This window comes from Coptis chinensis, chromosome 8, assembly GCF_015680905.1.
Source record: "Coptis chinensis isolate HL-2020 chromosome 8, ASM1568090v1, whole genome shotgun sequence".
Lineage (NCBI taxonomy): Eukaryota > Viridiplantae > Streptophyta > Magnoliopsida > Ranunculales > Ranunculaceae > Coptis > Coptis chinensis.
In genome coordinates, this window is record NC_141463.1 from 16,000,040 (window position 1) to 16,021,875 (window position 21,836).

Genomic DNA, 21,836 nt, shown 5'->3' on the forward strand with positions numbered 1-21,836 from the left:
ATCAATTTCATTTCAAACCACAGTCAAGACCATGATATGAAAGGTATCAACGTATCATCCCATATTACATAACTAGCAATACATATGAGAAAGAGGTAAAGTACTCCTAAGCACCATAATTATCTTTGCTACTTAGCTGTTTCACCATATAGATAAAAGGAATGCTAGCAGGCAACTCAAGTTGTGAGTGGCATAGAAGGTGTGAAGTATATGTTAATATTGAAACATTAAAGACACAAAGACATAATCAAACCAGACTGATAAATAACTTGGATAAATAATTAACTAGTAGACTGCAACACAGTGGGCACCAAATGAAGAAGAAGTTCCTGAAAAGAATAGAGCGACTGAAACTGTAAAACCATTGCTAGGGCATTGACCAACTGTAGGAAAATAAATGGATCACCAATTGTAATTCACCAAACTAGATGATTACAATTAACAGAACTAACACCGAACCCATCCAGGAAAATTCCTCAGAGTCAATCAAATCGCAACTTCTTATGTATCTCGTCCTTCCCTGAAAGCAAAGGATCTTATTAGAATCATCATGCCCCATGAAGAATTACAAGAAATATAAGGAAATTACAAGTTTAATTAGCTAATCAAAGTGTAAAAGTATTTGAAAAAATAATGATTAATTGACTATCAAATCAAAAGAGAAAATTCAATTCATATCATTGTTTGTTGTCTCAATTTTCTTATTATTTACCCAACTGACCAAGTAGGTAAGGCCTATTCTATAAGCAGAAAACAATTTAGCCATGGTGGTCCAACCAGGATAGGTATGCATACAAATGACACTTTCCCGTCCATCAAAAAACATAGGGTACCCAAAAATATGTATACAACAACTTCCCAGTTCATGGAAAGACATACCAACTAAAGTTATACAACCTTGGGACATATGCACTTTGTAAAGGAAAATCATGTCAGATCCTCTAAATTAACACCCACCAGTTCATGGTAAGAAATACCAACTTTAAGGCGACCTTGCCAGAGTTCCAAGTGATGCTTGGGACCAAAAAATTCAAAACTCAACCATATTTACATAGGAGAATGACATTAAATACTCCAGTAGACTCCCAGAGTTCCAAGTGATGCTTGGGACCAAAACATTCAAAACTCAACCATATTTACATAGGAGAATGACATTAAATACAACAGTAGAACCCCCCCTCCCCCTCCCCCTCCCCTCCCCCAAGAAGGCAATCAATGCCGCATCGATTGACACATCCCAACCCACCAGGGCCCTTTACCAGTTCTCATCCCATCAAAATTAGAAGGTCCTAACAGTCATGCTCAGTTGTTGTAGGAACCGGAAAAAACCGTGAGTTGACTCTCGAGTTAACTCGGAACTGCATAGAAAACGAGATAACTCGTTGGGAAAACCGGAAATTTACAAAACTGTATTGAATCGCATGCGGTTTATATAAAAATCGTAAATCTCGAGTTGAAACTTAAATCTTACGGTTTGTACTCTGGAGAGGGAGAGAAAGATAGGATTATTTGTGACGACTTCTCTTCTAGATCTAATCTTAGAGGTAGGGTTTACTTAAATAGGTGGGTGTAAACAATGAATATGTGGGTGCAAATAATACATTAATTGGAAAACCGCAAACAAGAAAATGTAAATTTACCATGGGTTTTCTTGCATTTCTATCTTCTACTCAAAAATCATGGGGACCCAACTAGTCAACTACTATAATAATTATACTAAATAAAAAAAAAGACAGACAAAAGGCACATACTTCATTCTTTTTGCCTATAAAATCTTAGTACACCAATTCAACTCATACAAGACAAAGTTTATGGTTCTTTATTCTAAAGTTCTTGGATTTAAATTTGGATTTGGAGTCATTATGTGTTATTTACCTTAGGTAAACTTAATGCCTGGTAATTTATGGAAATCATGGAAAAATTGACATAACTTCATACTTGTATAGGTTTCTAATCATCCATATATTTTTTGAAGTTTAAAATACTTCGAGAAAAAAAATCTTATGATACGGTTTAAGATTTAATCTAACTCTTAACCTCTATGGTTTAAGATACGATTTACAATTCTACAACATTGACTCACGCTTATTCTTCATAAACATAGAATTCCAAAATCTGAAGCAAAATGAGTTTAGATCCAGAAACCAATAAAATTGTACTTACAAACGACTTAGAAGTCGGGGGGGGGGTGTTAATAATGACAGCCGCCTTGGGGAGGTCAGCCTTGGGTAATGACAAGCTGGGCAGATTGTAATATGGGATACTGATTGGTTGGAAAGTGAAGAATCTCTTAGAGGTGCCTTCAATTTTCTATTTCGCGTGTTCCTCTGGAGATGGTTCCAAGTTTGTTTTACAGATATATATCGGTGTGTTGCTGATGGTGATGAAGAACAACTGTGGTCGAATTGGAAGATGATTGAGGCTACTCCAATCATCCCTTGTGCATAGGCAGGGATTTTAATGCCACCAGACACACTGGTGAAAAACGAGGAGGTGGCCATCTAAACAGAAACATGAGTTCTTCAAGAAATTTGCTAGTAATTTTGGTTTTATGGATTTCAGTCTCTTGAAGGTGCTCGTTCTACAGTTTTACTTTCTCTGACCATCAGGTTGAAGCACGTACCAAAGAGGTGACAAGTCTTTTGTTTCTACGTGTATTTCGAAGTTTGGTAGAGATGAAGATGGTCTTAGGAACAATGTCATTAGTGACAAGTATTCAACCATCCACAAGTTAAAGCCTTAAAGGGATCACGGGTCTATATTATTAGTTAGGTCGTGATAAAATTATATGAACTCAGTCCACTGGATGGTATTCTTGGTGAGACAACAAATCACTACCCAAATATACCAACTATGTAGTTTAGACAAATAAAATTGAAATTTTACAACAAAACACACATGATAATAAAATTGTTGAGATGTTTAGTCCCCCATGGGATATGTATAGTTCTTGGGACTCTCCACTCATAACAAATCGGGTTTCACTTGGACTTCCAGATTTAATATGGTATCAGACGGGCTATTTTGTTTGGCCCAAAGGGTTTGTTGTTTACTCCACGTCACCCAAGTGTGTTTGTTTGAGGCTCAAGTAAAGCCACCCGTGAGGGGGGGTGTTGAGCTGTTTAGTACCACATTCCATAAAGCTTTCAAAAATGTATATAAATTTCTAGCCTCTTCACTCATAACCAATTGGTTTTGAGTTAGATGTCCATATTTAATATATATAATGATATAATAACACAATTATAACAATAAAACAGTCTAATTCAAGATAGTCTAACAATGAAATGGATAGATTTATTCTATTGCATATACTACAAACCAACATGGAAGTAGAAAAAGGCTCAATTGAAGCATTTTAAGTAAGAAAGCAAGGACTAGATTCAAACAAAAGAAAAAGTTAAAGCATGTTTTGGCTCACCAGCTATTTCTTTCAGGGGTGCACATAGAGGAGTCAGGTTGACTGAGAAAGGAAAAACAAGACACTGGCCGCTATATATGACAGTGTCTTCCCTTAGTCTACAAATTCTCTCCAATCTCTTCGTGCCCGGATCGTAACAAAATAACTCCCCCAGGTTACCAGCAAAAAGCATATCTGAAGTTGGATGAAATGCAAACACTGAAAACCATAAGAAATCACGGTCATTATTCAATACCGGATGCTTGTAGCGGTACTCTAGGGAGATAGTGTGCTTTAAGACCCATTCTTTAGTGTCACCTCTCTGAACGAACATCCAAACACTCATATTTGACTGTTTATCAGCCCAAGAATAATGGAGAATACCCTGAGACACCCCTAAACACCCAATGAGATCACCTGCCACAACGAGATCCGGAAGTTTGATTGCTTGAGAATCTATCTGTTGTAAATCAATTATCACCAGATGTCCCGACATCGATAGCTTATAGAGAAATCCATCTAAAAAAACATAACGCGGGGACCAAAAGGAATCAACGACACAAGGATCCAAATCTAAATTATATACCGACCACTTGCGAGTAGCTTGAGAATAAATATTCAATCTTGGAGATAAGCCTGATACATGTACAATTTTGAAGTGAGGATCAAAGAACAAAGCACCATCCGGAGGGCCACCCCTCCGAGGTGAATTAGGGATAGCAATATACTGTTCGGTGGAAGGGTTATAGACATAAAACTGCATAGAAGATCGATCAAAGAAGAGGAGCATTCCATTGCAACAATCGAGTAAACTATTTGGAGAAGGATCAAAAGGTAACCTTCTACCAAGACAAGATTCTACCAAAGAGGTATTGGGCGAACCTACCTTTTCACTAAAAGCATTTATGCAAGCAAAACTCCAAGTACCCATTTTGCATTTAGGAAAAGGGATGCAAGTGTTGAAAATCAAACCGTACACAGGAGATGATGTTATCTTTGGAATACATATACTAGAAATCACGTGGTGCCATAACCTAGATACAGATTGGCAACCAATCATATGCTTTATAGGCAATTTGCTTATGATCTCCGCCAATATATAGTCATCTAAGTCAGTGATCCTAGTAATGGATGAAGAAGAAATTGTGGGTTTATGTTTCTTTAATGTGAACATCTCAGAACGAAGTCTGTACCTGCAAACAAACACGTTTAAAAATTCCAATCAATGAAAGCCAACATGAGTCAATAATACCAAAATGCATGTATCCAAGACCAAAACTATAACTATTTGCCATATTACAAGTTTGACAAACCTCAGTGAAAACTTATATGATTTTGTGGACCCAATCCCAATCATGCAATCATGTCCAATATGTATATATACAGAGAGAGAAAACAGTGTGCTGATATTTGTGTGTGGGAGCTAGAGTGGGATTACGAGAGCATTGACAGAGATGCTTTTTACACCTTTGACCAGAGCGATAAATAACTTAGATAAATAATTAAATAGTAGACCGCAAACCAGAGGGCACCAAATGAAGAAGAAGCTCCTGAAAAGAATAGAGCAGCTGAAGCTGTAAAACTGCTGCTAGGGATGCAAATTCACCAAACTAGAACTAATGCCGAACCCATCCAGGAATATACAATAACAGTGACAGATGAAATACAAAGGAGCATATTAAGAAATAAAACGTGAAAGCAGTGGGAATTCCTGCCATATAGGTGTTTCCAGCTTTTTAAACCAATCAAACCAAACGTAAACAAAGCACCTACACTCAAATTTGAAGAAAATCGTAGCACTCCCCACAGCTTCCTTGTTATATAAAGAAAAACTCAAACCAATAAAGCTTGAAATTTTACATATAATCAAATTCAACCTAACACATCCCCACTACTTGTTTCTTTGAACAGTTTACTAATGAAAGCATAACTAACACCCTAAAAAAAACATGAAAGAGTTAATCTTTTTCAATTAAACTTTCATGTCGCAATTCTAAGCAACCAATAATATAAAAATAAAAAACAGAGGCGAAACCTGGATCTTGAAGAATATCAACACTCCGGAATCATCATACATAAATATTTGATTAGATGAATAAATAAAGTCGACAGTTTCTAGTCCCTTTTTAAACAAAAAATAAAATTTTGCTTAGGCTTCTAAATTTGAACACGGGTTTATATTTTGAGCACTACTTCGGTGCGCGAGATGTATCCTGCGCAAGAAACACTACTTTGGATGCAATAGTTTTTGTGATGAGTGGCCGAGATGTGAGGGCGTACCCTACATCTCGCGCACTAACACTTGGTTTTCTTTTTCAAGTCAGAAGCCAGCCAAAATAGGTGTCGGTTATTTTGGCACCTAGTAATGCTACAATACAAGCAGTAGTACTGTACAAAGTATCCTACTACCGGCTAATGGCCGGCATATACACCATTTGGGCACTCAAACAACATGGTAGTTTGAGTTTGTTAGTGTGAGTTTGTGTCGCCGTAAACAACCGCGTCCATACGATTAAGCATGCAAAACGAACTAACACTCAAACGACAGTTTGAGTGTACACTCAAACGACATGGCGGCCAGTGATGGTCGTTTGAGTAACACAACGGCAAAATGTCGTTTGAGTGTAAAATAAAACATGGCTTGACCAAGTTTTGAGTGTACAAACTACGTAGTTTTGAGTGTATGCTCAAAACGATATGGTCGTTTGACATGGCGTGTCGTATGCACTCAAACGATATGGCCGCCAGAAGTTTTGAGTGTTAGTGTGAGTAACACTCAAACGACTTGTCCATGTAGTTTTGAGTATACACTCAAACGACTTGGACATGTAATTTGAGTATACACTCAACGACTTGGTCACGTGTTTGAGTGTACACTCAAACAACGTGGACACGCGACTCAAACGATTCCAAATGCACTCAAACGATTTCAATTGAATTAGAAAAATTGAAATCCGATTTAAAAAATTGGGTTAGAAACAACACAATTACATCAATAAAACTACATGCACTCTTTACACTCTTTATCCTACATATGACATAGTATCTTTATAACCAAGTTAAAACATGTAATCAAACATGCCATAAAATCTAAAATAATAATTTGTTTTATATCTAAATTTGTTATTATTATTATTTTTTCAATTGTGAATCATAAACTAGTTTGGGGTTTAGAGTTCAGAGTTCAAGGTTTAGAAATTTCGCACCAACATATTTCACTTTAATTATTTGAAATAATAATTTGTTTTATATCTAAACTTGTTATTTTTTATTTTATTTTTAAAATTGTGAATCATAAACTAGGTTGAGATTTAGGGTTTAGGGTTTAGAGTTGTTTACAAATTTCGTGCTAACATATTTTACTTAATTATTCAAAATAATAATTTGTTTTATTTATAAACTTATTATTTTTTTTTTTCTTTTCAAATTTTGAATCATAAACTAGTTTGGGGGTTTGGGGTTTGGGTTTAGGGTTTACAAATTTAAATCTTACATAAAAAAAAAATTTAATTTCAAACATATTTCACTAAATTATCCAAATCTAAAATAATAATTTGTTTTATATCTAAACTTGTTATTTTTCCATTTTTTTTATTCAATTGTAAATAATAAACTAGTTTGGGGGTTTACAAATATATTTCACTCAATTATTCAAATATATCAAAATTTCAAATATATATAGAATACTCATTCACTTTCGGTTTAGAGTTTAGGGTTTACATAGAATACTCAAGTTTCTCTACATACTCAAGTTTCTCTATACACTCAAGTTTCTCTAAATGGAACATGAAGATGAAGAAGAAGTATTTGAGGTAATGTTTGAGGTACAACAACAAATTAGAGAAAGAACAACAAATTAGAGAAGGAGAAAATAGAAGATATGTTGAAAGTGAAGAAGTGGAACAAAATGTTGAAGGTCAAGGTGAAGAATTTGAAGATCGACAAGTCGAAAGCAAATGAAATTCGAGAAATCGTCGACGACAAAATGCAAACCTAAATAATGAGGTAACACTTGATTAAAATGAATACAAAACACTTGATTGATTGAATGAATGAATGAATGGATGCAAAATGAATGAATGCAAAACCCGAGCCCAAACGATATGGTCGGTCGGTTTGGGAACACTATCAAACGACATGGGCCTGAGTTTGAGAACACTACTGAACGACATGGCTGTGTAGTTTGAGAACACTACGTAATCCACATCCGGGTCGCTTCATTACACTATAGCACTACATAGCCGGTCGTTTCATTACACTATAGAACTACATGGCCGGGTCGTTTGGACTCTTGATGAAACGACATGGTCGGGTCGTTTGAAACTAAATGCAAATTGTTTGAGACTCTTGTTTTATTCTTCTATATGTAGAATTCTTTTGCCGCTATCCGGAACCGATCTTCCGCAAAACTCGAATGATGTGGATTGTCAACCGATTTTAAGTGATACAACGAAATTTTACTACGAAAAGAGGTATGATTGTAGGCATTGATTTCATTTTTTTTTAAATTTTCTAAATATAATTTTATTAGTGTATTAATAATAGTTGTTGTTTTTATGTGTTTAGGTCTTTCATACACGAAGCGAGGCAATCGATTGGGCAAACCGCTAGAGGAAGACAAGTTAATGTTGTTGTGGTCATTGAAAAGCCTGAGTGTGCCAAAGGAAACCGAAGTAAAGATTGAATTTGGCTTGCGAAAGTACTCGGGTGTGTATCGGTCACACAAGAAGGAAGGCTAAGAGAAGGCTAATAAGAGAAGGTCGGGAACCAAGAAATCGGGATGTCCATTTAAGTTAAAAGGTGTTTTCCAACGCAAGATCGCCGATAGTTGGAAAATTGTCGCTCTTAATGGTGTTCACAACCATCCATTGGCGAAGACCCTTGAAGGACATGCATTTGCTACTTTCGACTAACCGCTCCAGAGTTCGAAAGTATTTGTCGAGATGAGTAAGTGTGGAATAAAACCTAAACAAATATTGGATTCCATCAAGAATAGGTATCATGATAACATCTCTAGTATATCCCAAGTCTACACCGCAAGCGTAACGCGAGGAAATCGATATGAACGGTCTCACACAATTACAGATTAAGTGAGTTGTTAGCAAAAGAACATTATTTTGAGGAGTTGAGACAGGATGAGAATACCGAGGAGATAACGGATTGTTATGGGCCCATCCGTAAGGGTGTTAAGTTGGCTCGGACTTTTCCAACAGTTTTCATGTTAGACGCTTACCTACAAAACTAACGTATCGCCGGCCTTTCGCATGACGGTTTGTTGGGGTGACTTCAACGTGGAAATCTTTCATCGTGTGTCGTCTTTGCTTCATCCAAAACAACAATCGACTATGAGTGGGCCCCTGCATCATTTTAGTGGCTTCCTTGGTGACATAAGCCCATCCGATGATCGTGGTCCGAGGGACTTAGCCCCGATGAGTGCAGTGCCACGACAGAGTTTTTCCTAACGCGACACAAGCATCTATGTAGATGGCATATCGCTACGCGCGCCCTTTCAAAATGTTACGATATTTTTCCAACTACGTAACTTGTAGAGAAGGCCCAGTTCTCGTGGAACACCAGAGTCAAATCGAAGACAAAGGTTATTTTCCAGCGTAGATGGGATGATTTGGAAAAATATTACAGGGTTGAGTACTCCAATTTTGTTTGTTATTTACGAGAGACTTGGTTTCCTCACAGGGATCGATTCGTATGTTGTTGGACTGACCAACACATTCACTTTGGGAGTACAACGACCAATCGAGTTGAAGGGTTTCATGCTCAGGTGAAGCGTGTACTAGGAAATGCAAACTGTCATGATTTTTTGAGTATGTTTAGCTTAATCCACCCGATTCTAGAGATCCAGATGTCCGAGATTAGAGCTACCTTCGAGAGAAGTATGATTGTAACTCAGCACCACCACCGAATTCCTTTGTTTCGTGAACTCAGAGGCCTTGTCTCACGCAAGTGTTTAGACTTGTTATTTGAAGAAATAGATACCCGCGTAAAGCGTGTTAAAGATGGAGAGATAAGGTGTTGGTGCTATTTGCGCACAAGCCATGGACTGCCATGTGCTCATGAATTAATTGAGTTTGAAGAGCAAGAGCGGTCCATCCCTTTGACTGCTATCGACCCCTTTTGGAAAACATTGTCTGCTTCTCCCAATGTGTCAGTGGGTGTTGGTCCCGATGTTGCACCTTCGATGGACTTGTTCATGAATAGGTTTGAAATGGTTTCTGAAGAAGAGCAGAGGGTTATGATTAGGAAGCTTATGGAGATTGCCGTACCAGAAAGTACATGGCTAGTACCAGAAAGTACATGGGATAACACACTCGGCTTTTGGGTCTAGTTATATGGCATTGCTAACATCAATTTGGATAGAATCAGAGCCTAATGCTGTCATATGTGCTTTTGGGTCTAACATTCCACACTGGCAGAGGTAGTAAAACAGGTAAGTGTTTATAATATCTCAAGCTCGGCTTTTGCTACTTAACTTCTCCTTAAAGAGAAGCCAACTACTCTGCCGACACCCAAGTATAGATCAATCTTAGCTAAATATATGTACATTTTAAATCCTATATGTGAAACACAAACCATTACATTTTAAAACGCATGCTAAAGAATTCATAAACACAATAAAGAGAGAAATATACAAAGTGAGTGAAGTCCATTGGTCAGAATTAAAATAATGAGCCTCATAATTTAAAACATTCAGTTTCAATATTAGTTTAGTTAGTAGTTACCTTCGTAAAATGCGTAATATAGCTTTTACGACTAAGGCTTCAAAGCTTGGAAAGCAAGATTGCTTTTGAGAGGGTTAAAGGTCGAAAGCATGTTGGATGGTCTATAGGTCTTAAAGCTTTGAAAACCTCATTGTGTCCTAACTCATGAGAAAGTGGGTGTGGGTTTGTTGGACTCTGTTTAGCCTACAAATCCTCCGGTCTACATTTGTAAATTTGTTTCAATATAACCCACACGGAATGGGCGTGGGCTGATTAAGCATCTAGTTCAAATATAACTGTTCAGCCACAACAATACTATTTAGAACACAATGGCATGTGCCAAATTGCAATTGTCACTATTCCATCAACATCCGAAAAAACAAAACAATAGCTTTCTTTAGTTTAATTGGCATATGCAATGTATAATGTAATGCTTTATAGTACATGGTTGGGTCACTTGTATAAACTGCAAATTCATTTGACCTTCAGAACAAATATTCTACTTCTCAAACAAACTCAATTACTAACACACACTTATAAAACTACAAAAACAAAAACAAAAAATGGTGAACAACCCATTTCTTAATTTCACGTTACCACTCACACATAAAAAACTAATCTTTCAAAGTAAATAAAATATCTTGTAGAAGCTAATAAGAGATTCTCAGTTTCTACACCAAAAAAATTGGTGAACCCAAAGACAAGAATAGAAACATTACAGAAAATGTGAGTAGAAGACATACTTCGAGTGTAATGTGAGAGGAAAATAACAGTTATATCTAGTGCGCCATACCTGGATTGTGAGACGATTGGATTGTGAGAAGATGTAAGCTGGATGGCTATCTGGTGAAACTCCTGCGCAAATCAAGTACAGGAGCTATCAGCTACAACTCTAAAGGATTCTAACGCCACTCAATAATGCAATCAAGACTACGACATATTCACAATTCCTTCAATCCTTTTAAACTCACACTGTTGAAAATGCGAGGGAGACACTCAAACCAATTGATAAACAAGTTGATATACCTCCTAATCCTTACTTACTCTATAGTCATCCTTATCATAATCGCCTCATACATTATACCAAATCCCAAATACACGAAATTCTTTAAATTGGTAAAACAAATGATTTTCGATTAAATGCAACTAAAGGGAAATTAATGATACCATTTATCATCATAACAGTGAATGGTGCTAAACTAAACAAAAACTCTACTATACCATCATCGTATTACTTATTACCATCAAAATGTATAAAAAAGATAATAATATACACCGATATCATTTCTATTGGTCGAAAAAAAAAACTATAATGCTAAATAACCACTATACAAATAACACTACTCAAAACCTAGGGTAATTGAAAACTAGCTTGTATAACTTACCTGTTAACTTAATAGCTTAGAATAGCATTACTCTTCCTCGTCATAAAAATTCAACTGGGTGCTTTCTTTATCATGAGTGCGTGCAATGATTTTCTTTATCTTATATATACGTTAAATAAAGAATTATGTGTCCTGAGATTTTTTTTAACTAATGGAGCTACAGAGCTACTTTATTCTTTCATGCAGACCAACAGGCGGAAGCAATAACCTTTGGCCCCAACGTAGACTAAGACTAGTATCAAGTATCAACTGTCAAGACTTCGATTCGAGCCAACTGAACTTCAATATGTACAACAGTACAAGCTCGGTTAATCAATAAGTTTTAGTTAGTGTGCCTGAGCCTCCCGTCGAGCCAATGGCACAAGAAGAGCCCATACAATATTTGTCTACTCGGGCCAATCTAGCTTAGTACTGTCTCTTCATATAACTGACCTAAACTTAGCCACAGTGAAATATAAATATAAACAAATCAAGTAAAATGCATCTTATAAGAACAATAAAGAGATCTTGACTTGAGTTCTCACCGTAACAGTCAAAAGGCAAATTTAGCAAGAAATTTGATCATCAAACTTTGGCATTGGTTGTCAAACTTTGTCACTACTTGGAAAAAAAAACTAACAATCTACTCTACACAATGTTGAATTATTACAATAATAAAGACAACTGTTCAATCTCAATTACAACGACAAAAATGATTATAGTTCAATAATTATAGTTTCCTAAAAATAAAATCAACGACAAAAATGAACCTTAACGATCGACACGCTTGACATCTTTAATGAATGTTCCAGATAGACCGAAGTTCGCCGCTCGTTGAGAGAGAGCTTGTTTAACTTGGAAATATAGAATGGTGTACCAATTATAATGCGATATTTTAACAAGAACTTTGACCGACATTAGAAACTTAAAGTAATCAAGTAAGAACTTACCTATATCTTTCCACGTGATTGATGACTTCTAAATTTGTCTCAATTGATTGATGCCCGAGTCCCGACGACGACGGTTTGAAGTTGGAGTAACAATCGGCAAATGATTTTTTGAAGTTGAAGTTGGAGTGACTTTTTCAAAATAGCCGCGGAGTGAGGATAAGAAGCTGATTTCGAAATAGCTGTGGGTGTTATGTTTTGCTTCAATTTCGAAATAGCTGATTTTTGAAGACCATTCGCGAAGAACTAACCTGTTGCTGGGCTTCAATCCATCAAATTTCGAGAGATTGTTGTTGTGAGAAGAACTAAATTAGTTCAATCGCGAAGAACCAATCTGCTCAAGTTCTTCAATCCATCAAATTTTGAAATCCATCAAATTTCGAACTAACCTGCTCAAGTTCTTATAATAAACAATAGATTGTTTGATTGTTTATGTTGTGAGGTTGTAATTTCGCGATTGTTTATGGATTAGATTGCTTCAATTCACGAAGTTGATTTTGGGTATTTTTTGTTAGGGTTTCGCGAAGGATTTTGCGCGATAGAGATGACCGGTTGAAGAGGTTTTTCCGGTTTCGGCGATTTGGTGGGGGGTGTACTGGGCCTTTAGTTGGGCTTTGTTGTTTGGACTTGGGCTGGAGGCTGCCCAATCTAATTTCAGTGGCGCCTAATACAACACTCATATAAAACAACTCGATTTTTTTAGGTACTTGTTACTGACAGACGCTGTGTTGGGTAGACCCAAAAAAAAAAACAATTATTGCAAGTGTGCTATTAGTTTAAAAAAGTCCAAAAAATAATAATTATTACAAGTGTGTCATTGGTTCCAAAAAGTAAAAAAAAAAACAATTATTACAAGTGTGCTATTAGTTCAAAAAAGTCCAAAAAATAATAATTATTACAAGTGTGTCATTGGTTCCAAAAAGTTGTTTTGTGTTGGATACCTCCCAAACCAACGTGAATTTCCCATTTTCAGTCTTTCTCTCTATTATCTTCTCTTCTCTTCCACCATCTTAAATTTTAAACCATGAAAACTATATCCTAATACTAACATTAAACACTAGGGCTGAATATGCACGTAACTAGGGCTGAATATGCATGTGTACAGTGGTTGAATTAGAAAATTTGAAAACCCCAAACTTAAACGACCCGGCTAGGTCATTCGTTGTGCACACCAAACGATCTGGTCACACCATCTGGACTGAGTCCAAAACGATGTAGCCATGTCGTTTGAGATTTGGACTTAGAAAAATCTCCAACGATATGGCCACACCGTTTGGACTAAGTTCCAAACGGTGTGGCCATGTCATTTGGGATTTAAATTTTGAAAAATCCCTAACGATATGGCCACACTGTTTTGACTAAGTCTCCAACGATATGGCCACACCGTTTGGACTAAGTTCCAAACGGTGTGGCCATGTTGTTTGGGATTTGAATTTTGAAAAATCCCCAACGATATGGTCACACCGTTTAGACTAAATCCCAAACGGTGTGGCTATGTCGTTTGGGATTTGAACTTTGAAAAAAATAAAGTTCGGTTTTTTGGCCTCTTGACCGGTGTGGGCATCGTCGTTTTTAAGTAAAACTCAAGCGGTGTGCAAGTCGTTTGGGACTAAGTCCAAATGGTGTGGCCGGGTCATTTAAGTTTGGGATTTTCGAATTCAATTTTTTGAGACCAATGACACACTTGTAATAATTGTTTTTTTAAAGATTTTTTGGGACCAATATAACACTTGTAATAATTTTTTTTTTTGAGTCTGCCCAACACAATATGGGTCCGGCAGTAACAGACCCATTTTTTTATGTCAAAAACACTACACCACCACAGTCCATGGTATGATCCCGGAACCCCAAGTTATTTTCTTCTATTAATGTTTGGGATGATGATAAACTCCTAAACATGCATTAGAATTTCTAACGCTAAAACTCTAATAAAAGCTTATATAGAGTTCGTAGAAAATGGGTCAACTGCCACGATTTATAAAAATTTCAACTGTATTCTGAAACTATGTAGGTGAAATTTATTTCGGCCCTACACTGTTAGGAGGCCATCACCACTCACCACTCACCACTCACCACTCACCCATCACTTTACCCGCCTGGTGGCCCATCAAGGACTCAGGGTAATACAGTTCGCTGGCTTGTTGCTATCTATACGAGGGTCAAAAGGAAAGGGGAGGAGTACATTACACCAACGGATGAACTGAACTGGCGTATGAAGTCATACGAAACACCCAAGTGCAAAAATCCATTCCAACAGACCTACCTGTGGCAGAGTTTACGACGCGTTTATGGTTATATGATGCACCACTCTGTTTAGTTTGCAGAATATAGTAAACTTTATCATGTGATTTTCGATGAATTTGTAAACTTCATCAATTAGTAAACCAATGCATTATGAATCTTCCATTGATTAATTGGCTAACCAAAAGTACCAAAACTGTGTTCCTTTCCAAAAACAATTTATTGGGATTGGGACAAAGAATTGACTGGCATGCTTGCTCACAACTATCAAGTGAATATGTATCTGGAGCAATGATAGGTTTTGTTGTTCCGAAAGGAATGGATATTTACAAAAACGTTTTAAAGGTTTTCAAGAAAAATAAAAATAAACATGGAAGACTTCACTAATACAAATTCGCAATCTCTGTCTAATATTGAAAAGTAAACAATCGACATTCCACAGTCCATAGTCAATACTTTGCCGAGACTTGGGGAAACAAATTGCAGAACGAGCCAGGTAATATTTATTCACCGAAGTCTTATGTGGCACTTTACGTGTTGGACGTTTGAACAAGAAAATATGGCCTACTAACCTTTATAAACGATTGGCTATGCAGTCTTAACATGCTAATCATGTGCTCACAAAAAAAAACATCCTAATCATGTTAGTTCTGGAGGTAAAGGGAACGATTCTTTGTTTCAATTTCCAGAGGCCTTTCTTCTGCTTTCCGCGGCTCAGTGGCTGCAACATCTTTCTCAGCAATTTCAACTGTTACCTTTGCATGTGGCAAAGATCCAGATAAACATTGCAGACGCTGTGGCAATAAACACTCCACAGCAGTTGGACGTGGCAGCTTGTGGTGGACTGGTGGTGGTGCCAGTGATGGTTATGGAGGTGGTGGTGGAGGTGACGTACTGGCATATCCTAGCATAGCTTATTCAAAGCTTCAAAGTTCAAACAGGGATAGATGGATGGATGGACAACTTCTGGAACGATTAGGTAAAATCTGCTAGTCCCTAGAACGCGTCCCTTGGAAGAAAGGGAGCAAACATAACACTAATATAAAGTACAGCCAGCATACGTAACATTAACAACGTAAAAGTACTTGCACAACATCTTAAGAAAAACCTATACTCCAGTTGATGATACGGAAGCACTAATCCATCTTGTTACCTACTGCCCTACTGGCATTAAGCCGGTGAGCCAACTTCCATATGCTAGATCTCCTCTTCAGAGTAGTGTTAATACTGATAAACACTAACGATCAAAATTTGAACTGCTGATACACATGATAAAACCGCGTCTAATCACATGTAGTAAAACTTTACATACAAGATTGCGTATGGTGAGAGGAAACCAGAAACAAAAACTAGAAGCAATATGACCCTTTCCTGATTTCAGAGCAATATACTTTTTGTTATTTGCAGCAGGAGGGCGAGTCCTTAAAAGTGATATGTGCAACAACACGGAATTCCTGCAAAAGCAGAATCCATAAAGAGTAAGAGTTAACAGACATAGATTCTTAATTAAACTCAAAATGCATAACCCGTAAAATCAGCTTCTTTTGGTAAGAATAGGGTAATAGTTTTGCTAATCTGGTTGGACACAATTAGGCAGCAAAAGGCAAAGCGGCAATTATCATTATATTAGTACAAAAGCTCTTTTGATGATACCGAGTTTTGAAACAATAAATCAGCCCCTCTGAAGTCAGCCCTGTATCCACACAAGAGTACTTGGATATTCCCAACAAAGGCATACTAATTACTGAAAAAACAACATACAAATATATGTCCAGTCGTCAACAAGCTACCAGTTGCAGACTTGCAGTAAGGAGAGGGAGGGGGGAGGGATTTGTTCTTCAATGACACCAAATGTATTATGCACGAAAGATATTATCAAGACTTGTGCCTAATTGATATAGTTTGAAGTCTTTACATTTTCTATACTATTAGATCAAATGTGAGGTAGGTAAATGAGTGAATAGAAAAAAAGGAGTATACCTAATTCAACTCACGTAGTCAGTGTCCACCATGGGATGCAGAAGAGCTATCGCTATCAGAATCTGTTAAATGAAAGCAGAAAGAACTAAGAGCAGAATAAGAGAATCTGACTTTCAATAAGTTGGAAATAGCTTGCAATAGAAAATTAGAAACAATTTCGTTGGAAAAACAGAACACCACTTCAAAATGGACCCAGAGTCACTGCTAGAGCTACTTGTACTACTTAATCGACTTGCATTAACCCTAGTTTTTCTTGTTGAACAGGCGATGAAGACGACACATTCTTCTCCTCTGGCAAAAATCAAAGATTTCAGTGGAGCATAGCATATGAGGTAGAAATTATACTTGAACGCGACATCAACTAACCAAACAGCTAAAGTAGAACAAATAAACCATTGTCGTAGGAAAAGTCATAATACGTTAATAACACTGAAATGCTAAGTTTCTGTAAGGAAAAAAACAGAGTCACAAAGCTCATTCTCTTTTGGAGTTAATGTGAAGAGTAATGACTGACTTGATGATATTTAAGGACATGCAACGACTATAATAGAGTACGACAACCAAACTTAAAAAGTAAGAAAGCGAAAAAGGCAAACTAAAATAAAATTCAATCAACCTATTAATAAGCAAAAACATCTATATTCATGAAACTTGGTGCTAATTTCAAGGTATGTACAAAAAAATTTAATGAAAATATAGCACAAGTGGATAGGTCCAAGAAATAAACTATTGGAGGAAGTGAGGAACCAAATAGCACCATACACCTACTTAGTATAAAGGTCTATGTTTTCCCCAAAAAAAAAGGAAAAGAAAAGCATGGAACAATGACTTTTGGCAAACAGGTACCTTCCAGGAAAAAAAAAATTAGAATGAAGAAAACTCACAAATGGGTATATGGGTTTGTAGGTACCTTTTCCAACCGACATGCTAAACATTCATGAATATATAAAAATACTGTATTTTAAAATCAGTCTTTGTCCAAAGAACTGCTCAGCGAAAATGAACAACTCACCCTCTTCTCTAGGAATATCTCCAATCTGAAAGTACTGCACGGGGATATCTACCAAAGGGACCACTTCTGAGACTGCCTCAAACTGTTTCAACAAGAATTGATTAGAAATTAGTCTAAGTTCAAATTTGATACAACAACCAGAAAAAACACACCTTTTCCTGGCTGAAGTTCGCCCTGATGGCACTGCCATGTATTTCCTCCTTATATTCGTCCAGAGAGCAGCTCTTTCTCTTTAGAACCAACTTATTCAACAAAAGCACAACCTCCTCCAGTTGACAGGATTTGTACTTTGAAACAGCCTCCAACTCCTGATTCTGTAGAGTTCGTAACATAAGAAACTGTTTACTTCTAGATATGCACGAAAAGAACAGAGTTTTATACCCAACATATCCCAAAGCTGAAAAGATTTACAAAAGATCCCCTAGAGTCCTTTTCTAGCCAAAATATTATATCGAAGAATGTATGTCAATAAAATATCTAATTGGATGTCACTCGATTTTCCTAGAAACTGCCGCGCTATTTAGGACTCTGAAAAACCATGAATAAAGAGAGCTGCTTATCATGAAACGCGACATAGTTCATGGTACCTGGAGAGATGCTTATGATTACCATCCAGGATTGGTCAATGGGATCTCTAACAATTTGGAAATTTCAGATTAACGACAGAAAACTCTAGCATTTTGTAACATTAAAATTCTACGTGACGAAAAGGGCCTAAAGGATAATCATAGTGCCAAAAATGTCAGAACTTGGTGAAAAGATGCGGAAAGAAAAATGGTTGGGTAGGCAGGGTAGGTTAATAAGCATAATAAGCTGTTGTCTTTCTTACAAATGAAAAGCCAAAATGGGTATTTTGTAATGAATTTGGCAGAGTGGGAGAGGAAAAGAGTTTTCTCGTCTTTAAGGGATAATTTTGCCAGTGCTTTCAACTTTGGAATTTTTAGCGAAAAAAACTCTAAATAAGCAAATGCAAATGTTGTTTCTTACCCATGGATTCTTTTCTGGATTAAATGTGACACTAGCAAGAAACACAATAGCTGCAGCTACCTTCGATGGCACAAATCTTAACATTTCATACTCCAACAATGATAGCTCAGCAAAGTAATAGCAGCAGAAGATAAAGCTTGAACTAAGTGACTGCAGAAAAGAAGATCACAACATTAACAGGCCCCCAATGTATGTACAACAGTAATGAATACCAATGAGAATTATGTAAAACAACAACTAGGTTTTAATCTTCAAACTACAAAAGAACAATTTTCTTAATTGTTGTTTTGCATCAATGTGGCGAGGGAAAGGAGAAGAGTTGCTTATTACCTTGCATTGCACTTGGGCAGCTCTGCTAAAACTCCTGAAAGAAAACAAAATGACATCAAAAATAGATTACAGAAGCTTAATAGAGAAAATTTTGACCAGGCAAGAACTATTTAAGAGGACAAGAACTACTGTTTTATGTAGTTACATAGTTATTTCAAGTGCTCTAACGGTATATAGGTGCTTTAACTGCAATATTTTTAAAGTTTGTGACTATGCAGAATGATCATTATCCAGTTAGGTTTAACGCATTTTTATAGAGCAAAATTCTAAACTTTTTAAAGGGTTTCCTGTAGCAAGACATCGAAGCGAAGAGAAAACAGAGAGGCAGACCTTAAGGATTTCTACTTCACGGAACTACGACAAGGATCACAAGCCACCTTAATAACTGTCATAAGACACTAAATTCATATAAAGCCCAGAACAGTAGTCCAGTCAAAAGAAAAGGCAAAAGCGTCAAAATGAGTTAGATACTAAAATTCACAGGTATGACTCAATGAAGATTATAGCTAGAGACTTGAGGAAAGCCTAGTGCTATTTATTGATAGTAGCTCATCAGCTACTCAGATAGCCTAATCGGCTCTGAAACAATGTGCCATTGGGACTCCTTTTTCTTTTCTATTTTTCTCTGACAATTTACAACCATTTAGATCTAGCGGATTCTTAACTGGATTTGATCACATCCTCCATCCACTGTTCTAATCTCTAAAAACCATCTTTTATTCAAACATTCAAGGAAACAATGAAAAACAACAATTTATATAATAAACAACTACTTAATAGTAAAAATAACAAATTGTACCTCAAACTTGACATATTTATTTACACAACCTAAGGTATGTTAGTTTTACTCACCCAAGAAAAGTCATAATCGTGGGTGTCCAAATATCATATTGTAGAAGGTGAAGCAGCTTCATCTCCCACTCCAGAATCTGCAAATGAACATACACAACATATACTATTACAACTGATAATAATTGTCACAAGTTATTATTTTGTTCATTGCAATTTACAGATTCACAGTGGTTAATTTAAGAAAGTAACAAGAGTTTTTAAACATATACCTGTTGGGTGGTACAGAATTGGAAGCAAAACCGTTTGGCATTTGGAGGTGTCCAAATGTCAACAAAAACAGTTTTAACTAGTTAACCATGTAATGTATGAGTTAAGTAATCTTACGAGGAGATCAGCAAGGATGCCATAGCGACCACCAGAAGGTCATCATTGTCCACTTCTGTTGACGATAAGAATCTATCCAAATATCCTACACTTAGGCACAAGCAATGAGTACCATACCCCAAGATCTCAGCCAGTCTTGCGACTTCATTGACTACGACTGCCCTTTTCTCAACATCAATACGTTTCTGGACACTGCCCATGGAATCATGCAATGGCAGATATTTCTCTGTACTCTAAATAAACACATCATTGCCAAAGAATTCACAGATAGTGTTAGGCACTAAGCATGTTCAGAAAATAACTTCTTCACCAAGCAATCATACATTCAAATGTAGACAGAATAGTAAATTGTTATTATATTGATTTTGTATTCATGGAAAAATATTAAGAATTGAGGTATATCACATACAACTATTGTCGTATATGTACCCGACATGGACAAGTGGATACATATCCGACATGGATTATTTTCAAACTATGGCGTGTTCATGTAACATAGGTAAATAGTGGATTCACCATTTTATTACAAAATCCATATAATTACGAATGAGAGAAGTTAACAGAAAACCACTTTTAAACATATAAAACACAAAACCAGTCTCAAAGTCTAAAAATGTCAAATTCAAGCAAAACCCAATGACCACAGATAGCACTTCTCCCAAGTTCAGGCATGGGTCATTTAACACCAATTCTAAGACTAGCAGCTTCACCCCTTAACCAAAACTACTAAGTAACATTCCGATTGAAAGAGACGAACTGAAAATGAAAGAAGAATAGTACCTCCACGCTGCTGTAGAAACTTAAAATGTCTGATGTGTAGGGGAGGACACATGAACGCATCAGCAGCCGAGTCCTGTCATAAATTGACCCAAACTCAAATCCAAAATAAAAATTTCTAAATTTTGACACTGCCCATATACCTAGTACAACATATTTTCCCAAGAAAAGAAATTAATAATACCAAAAATCAAAATAAAACCCTAACCCTAACCCTAACTTTCTTACCAAACCGTAAAATGTAAAAATTAAAACACAAAAGAATAAGGGTAGCATACACCGTCCTTATCGGCCTTCGCCTGACGTTTGAAAGTTTGTTCTGATATATAATCGTTAACTGTTCTCTGTGGAATGGAAAAAAAAAAATCAAAAAAAAAAACAAAGAAACAAAAAAAAAAAAAAAAAAAACGAAATTCATGCTGTTCGTCGGAGAGATGAAGGAGATGATCGGAAACCGGAAACGTTCGAGTTTTATGACGAAAAAACCCTTTAGAGGTGTTATGACAAAAAAGCCCTTTTGTCTCCAGCACTGACTTCGCAATCCGGGTTGGTTCTTAGTTGGGCTTTAAAGATTTCACTAGCTTTCGAACCCGTCCTACGAACGGGTGTCGTTATATTAAATTATTCTAAAAAATATTAGCAACTATTCATAGCTATGAGATATGGAAATTATATTAATCACTTGTTTTAAACCCATCGATTTATTTTGGTTGTTATGTTTAATAATAGAAGTTTGATTGAAATTTTGTGATAATGTTCAATGTGGCAAAGATGATATTGAAGCTACTTAAATAGCAAGACATTTCCAATCATAATAAAATAATTATAATAAGCACTACTTAAAATGCAAAACTATACTTGTCGAGATATTATATTCTCCCTATATGCAAAACTATGTTTCGAGAT

General features: G+C 36.4%; 2 protein-coding genes across 5 annotated transcripts; both read right to left on the reverse strand.

The window, feature by feature from the left end:
• Positions 1-244: 244 nt before the first annotated feature.
• On the reverse strand, positions 245-5,589 carry LOC147480208 (F-box protein At5g07610-like). The gene is made up of 3 exons (XM_086576341.1): positions 5,436-5,589; positions 3,422-4,593; positions 245-520 (listed from the first exon to the last, which is right to left on the reverse strand). Exons 2-3 carry the CDS (start codon positions 4,572-4,574, stop codon positions 483-485), a joined length of 1,191 nt encoding a protein of 396 aa, XP_086432467.1. The 5' UTR covers positions 4,575-4,593; positions 5,436-5,589; the 3' UTR covers positions 245-482.
• A 10,072-nt stretch (positions 5,590-15,661) lies between these two features.
• Positions 15,662-21,584, reverse strand: LOC147480209 (cyclin-A3-2-like). 4 transcript variants are annotated; one of them, XR_015206948.1, is made up of 11 exons: positions 21,209-21,584; positions 20,934-21,006; positions 20,039-20,386; positions 19,830-19,906; positions 18,978-19,011; positions 18,648-18,797; positions 17,813-17,974; positions 17,661-17,742; positions 16,826-16,939; positions 16,649-16,710; positions 15,662-16,122 (listed from the first exon to the last, which is right to left on the reverse strand). XR_015206948.1 is itself a non-coding variant. In XM_086581424.1 (10 exons), exons 4-9 carry the CDS (start codon positions 19,889-19,891, stop codon positions 16,667-16,669), a joined length of 531 nt encoding a protein of 176 aa, XP_086437550.1. In that variant the 5' UTR covers positions 19,892-19,906; positions 20,039-20,238; positions 20,934-21,006; positions 21,209-21,487; the 3' UTR covers positions 15,662-16,122; positions 16,649-16,666. The 4 variants fall into 4 exon arrangements, 3 of the variants coding, with proteins under 3 accessions (XP_086437550.1, XP_086437549.1, XP_086437548.1); XM_086581424.1 differs by lacking the exon at positions 16,826-16,939 and having other exon boundaries at positions 18,978-19,008; positions 20,039-20,238; positions 21,209-21,487; XM_086581423.1 differs by lacking the exon at positions 16,826-16,939 and having other exon boundaries at positions 20,039-20,379; positions 21,209-21,487.
• Between the last annotated feature and the right edge of the window lie 252 nt (positions 21,585-21,836).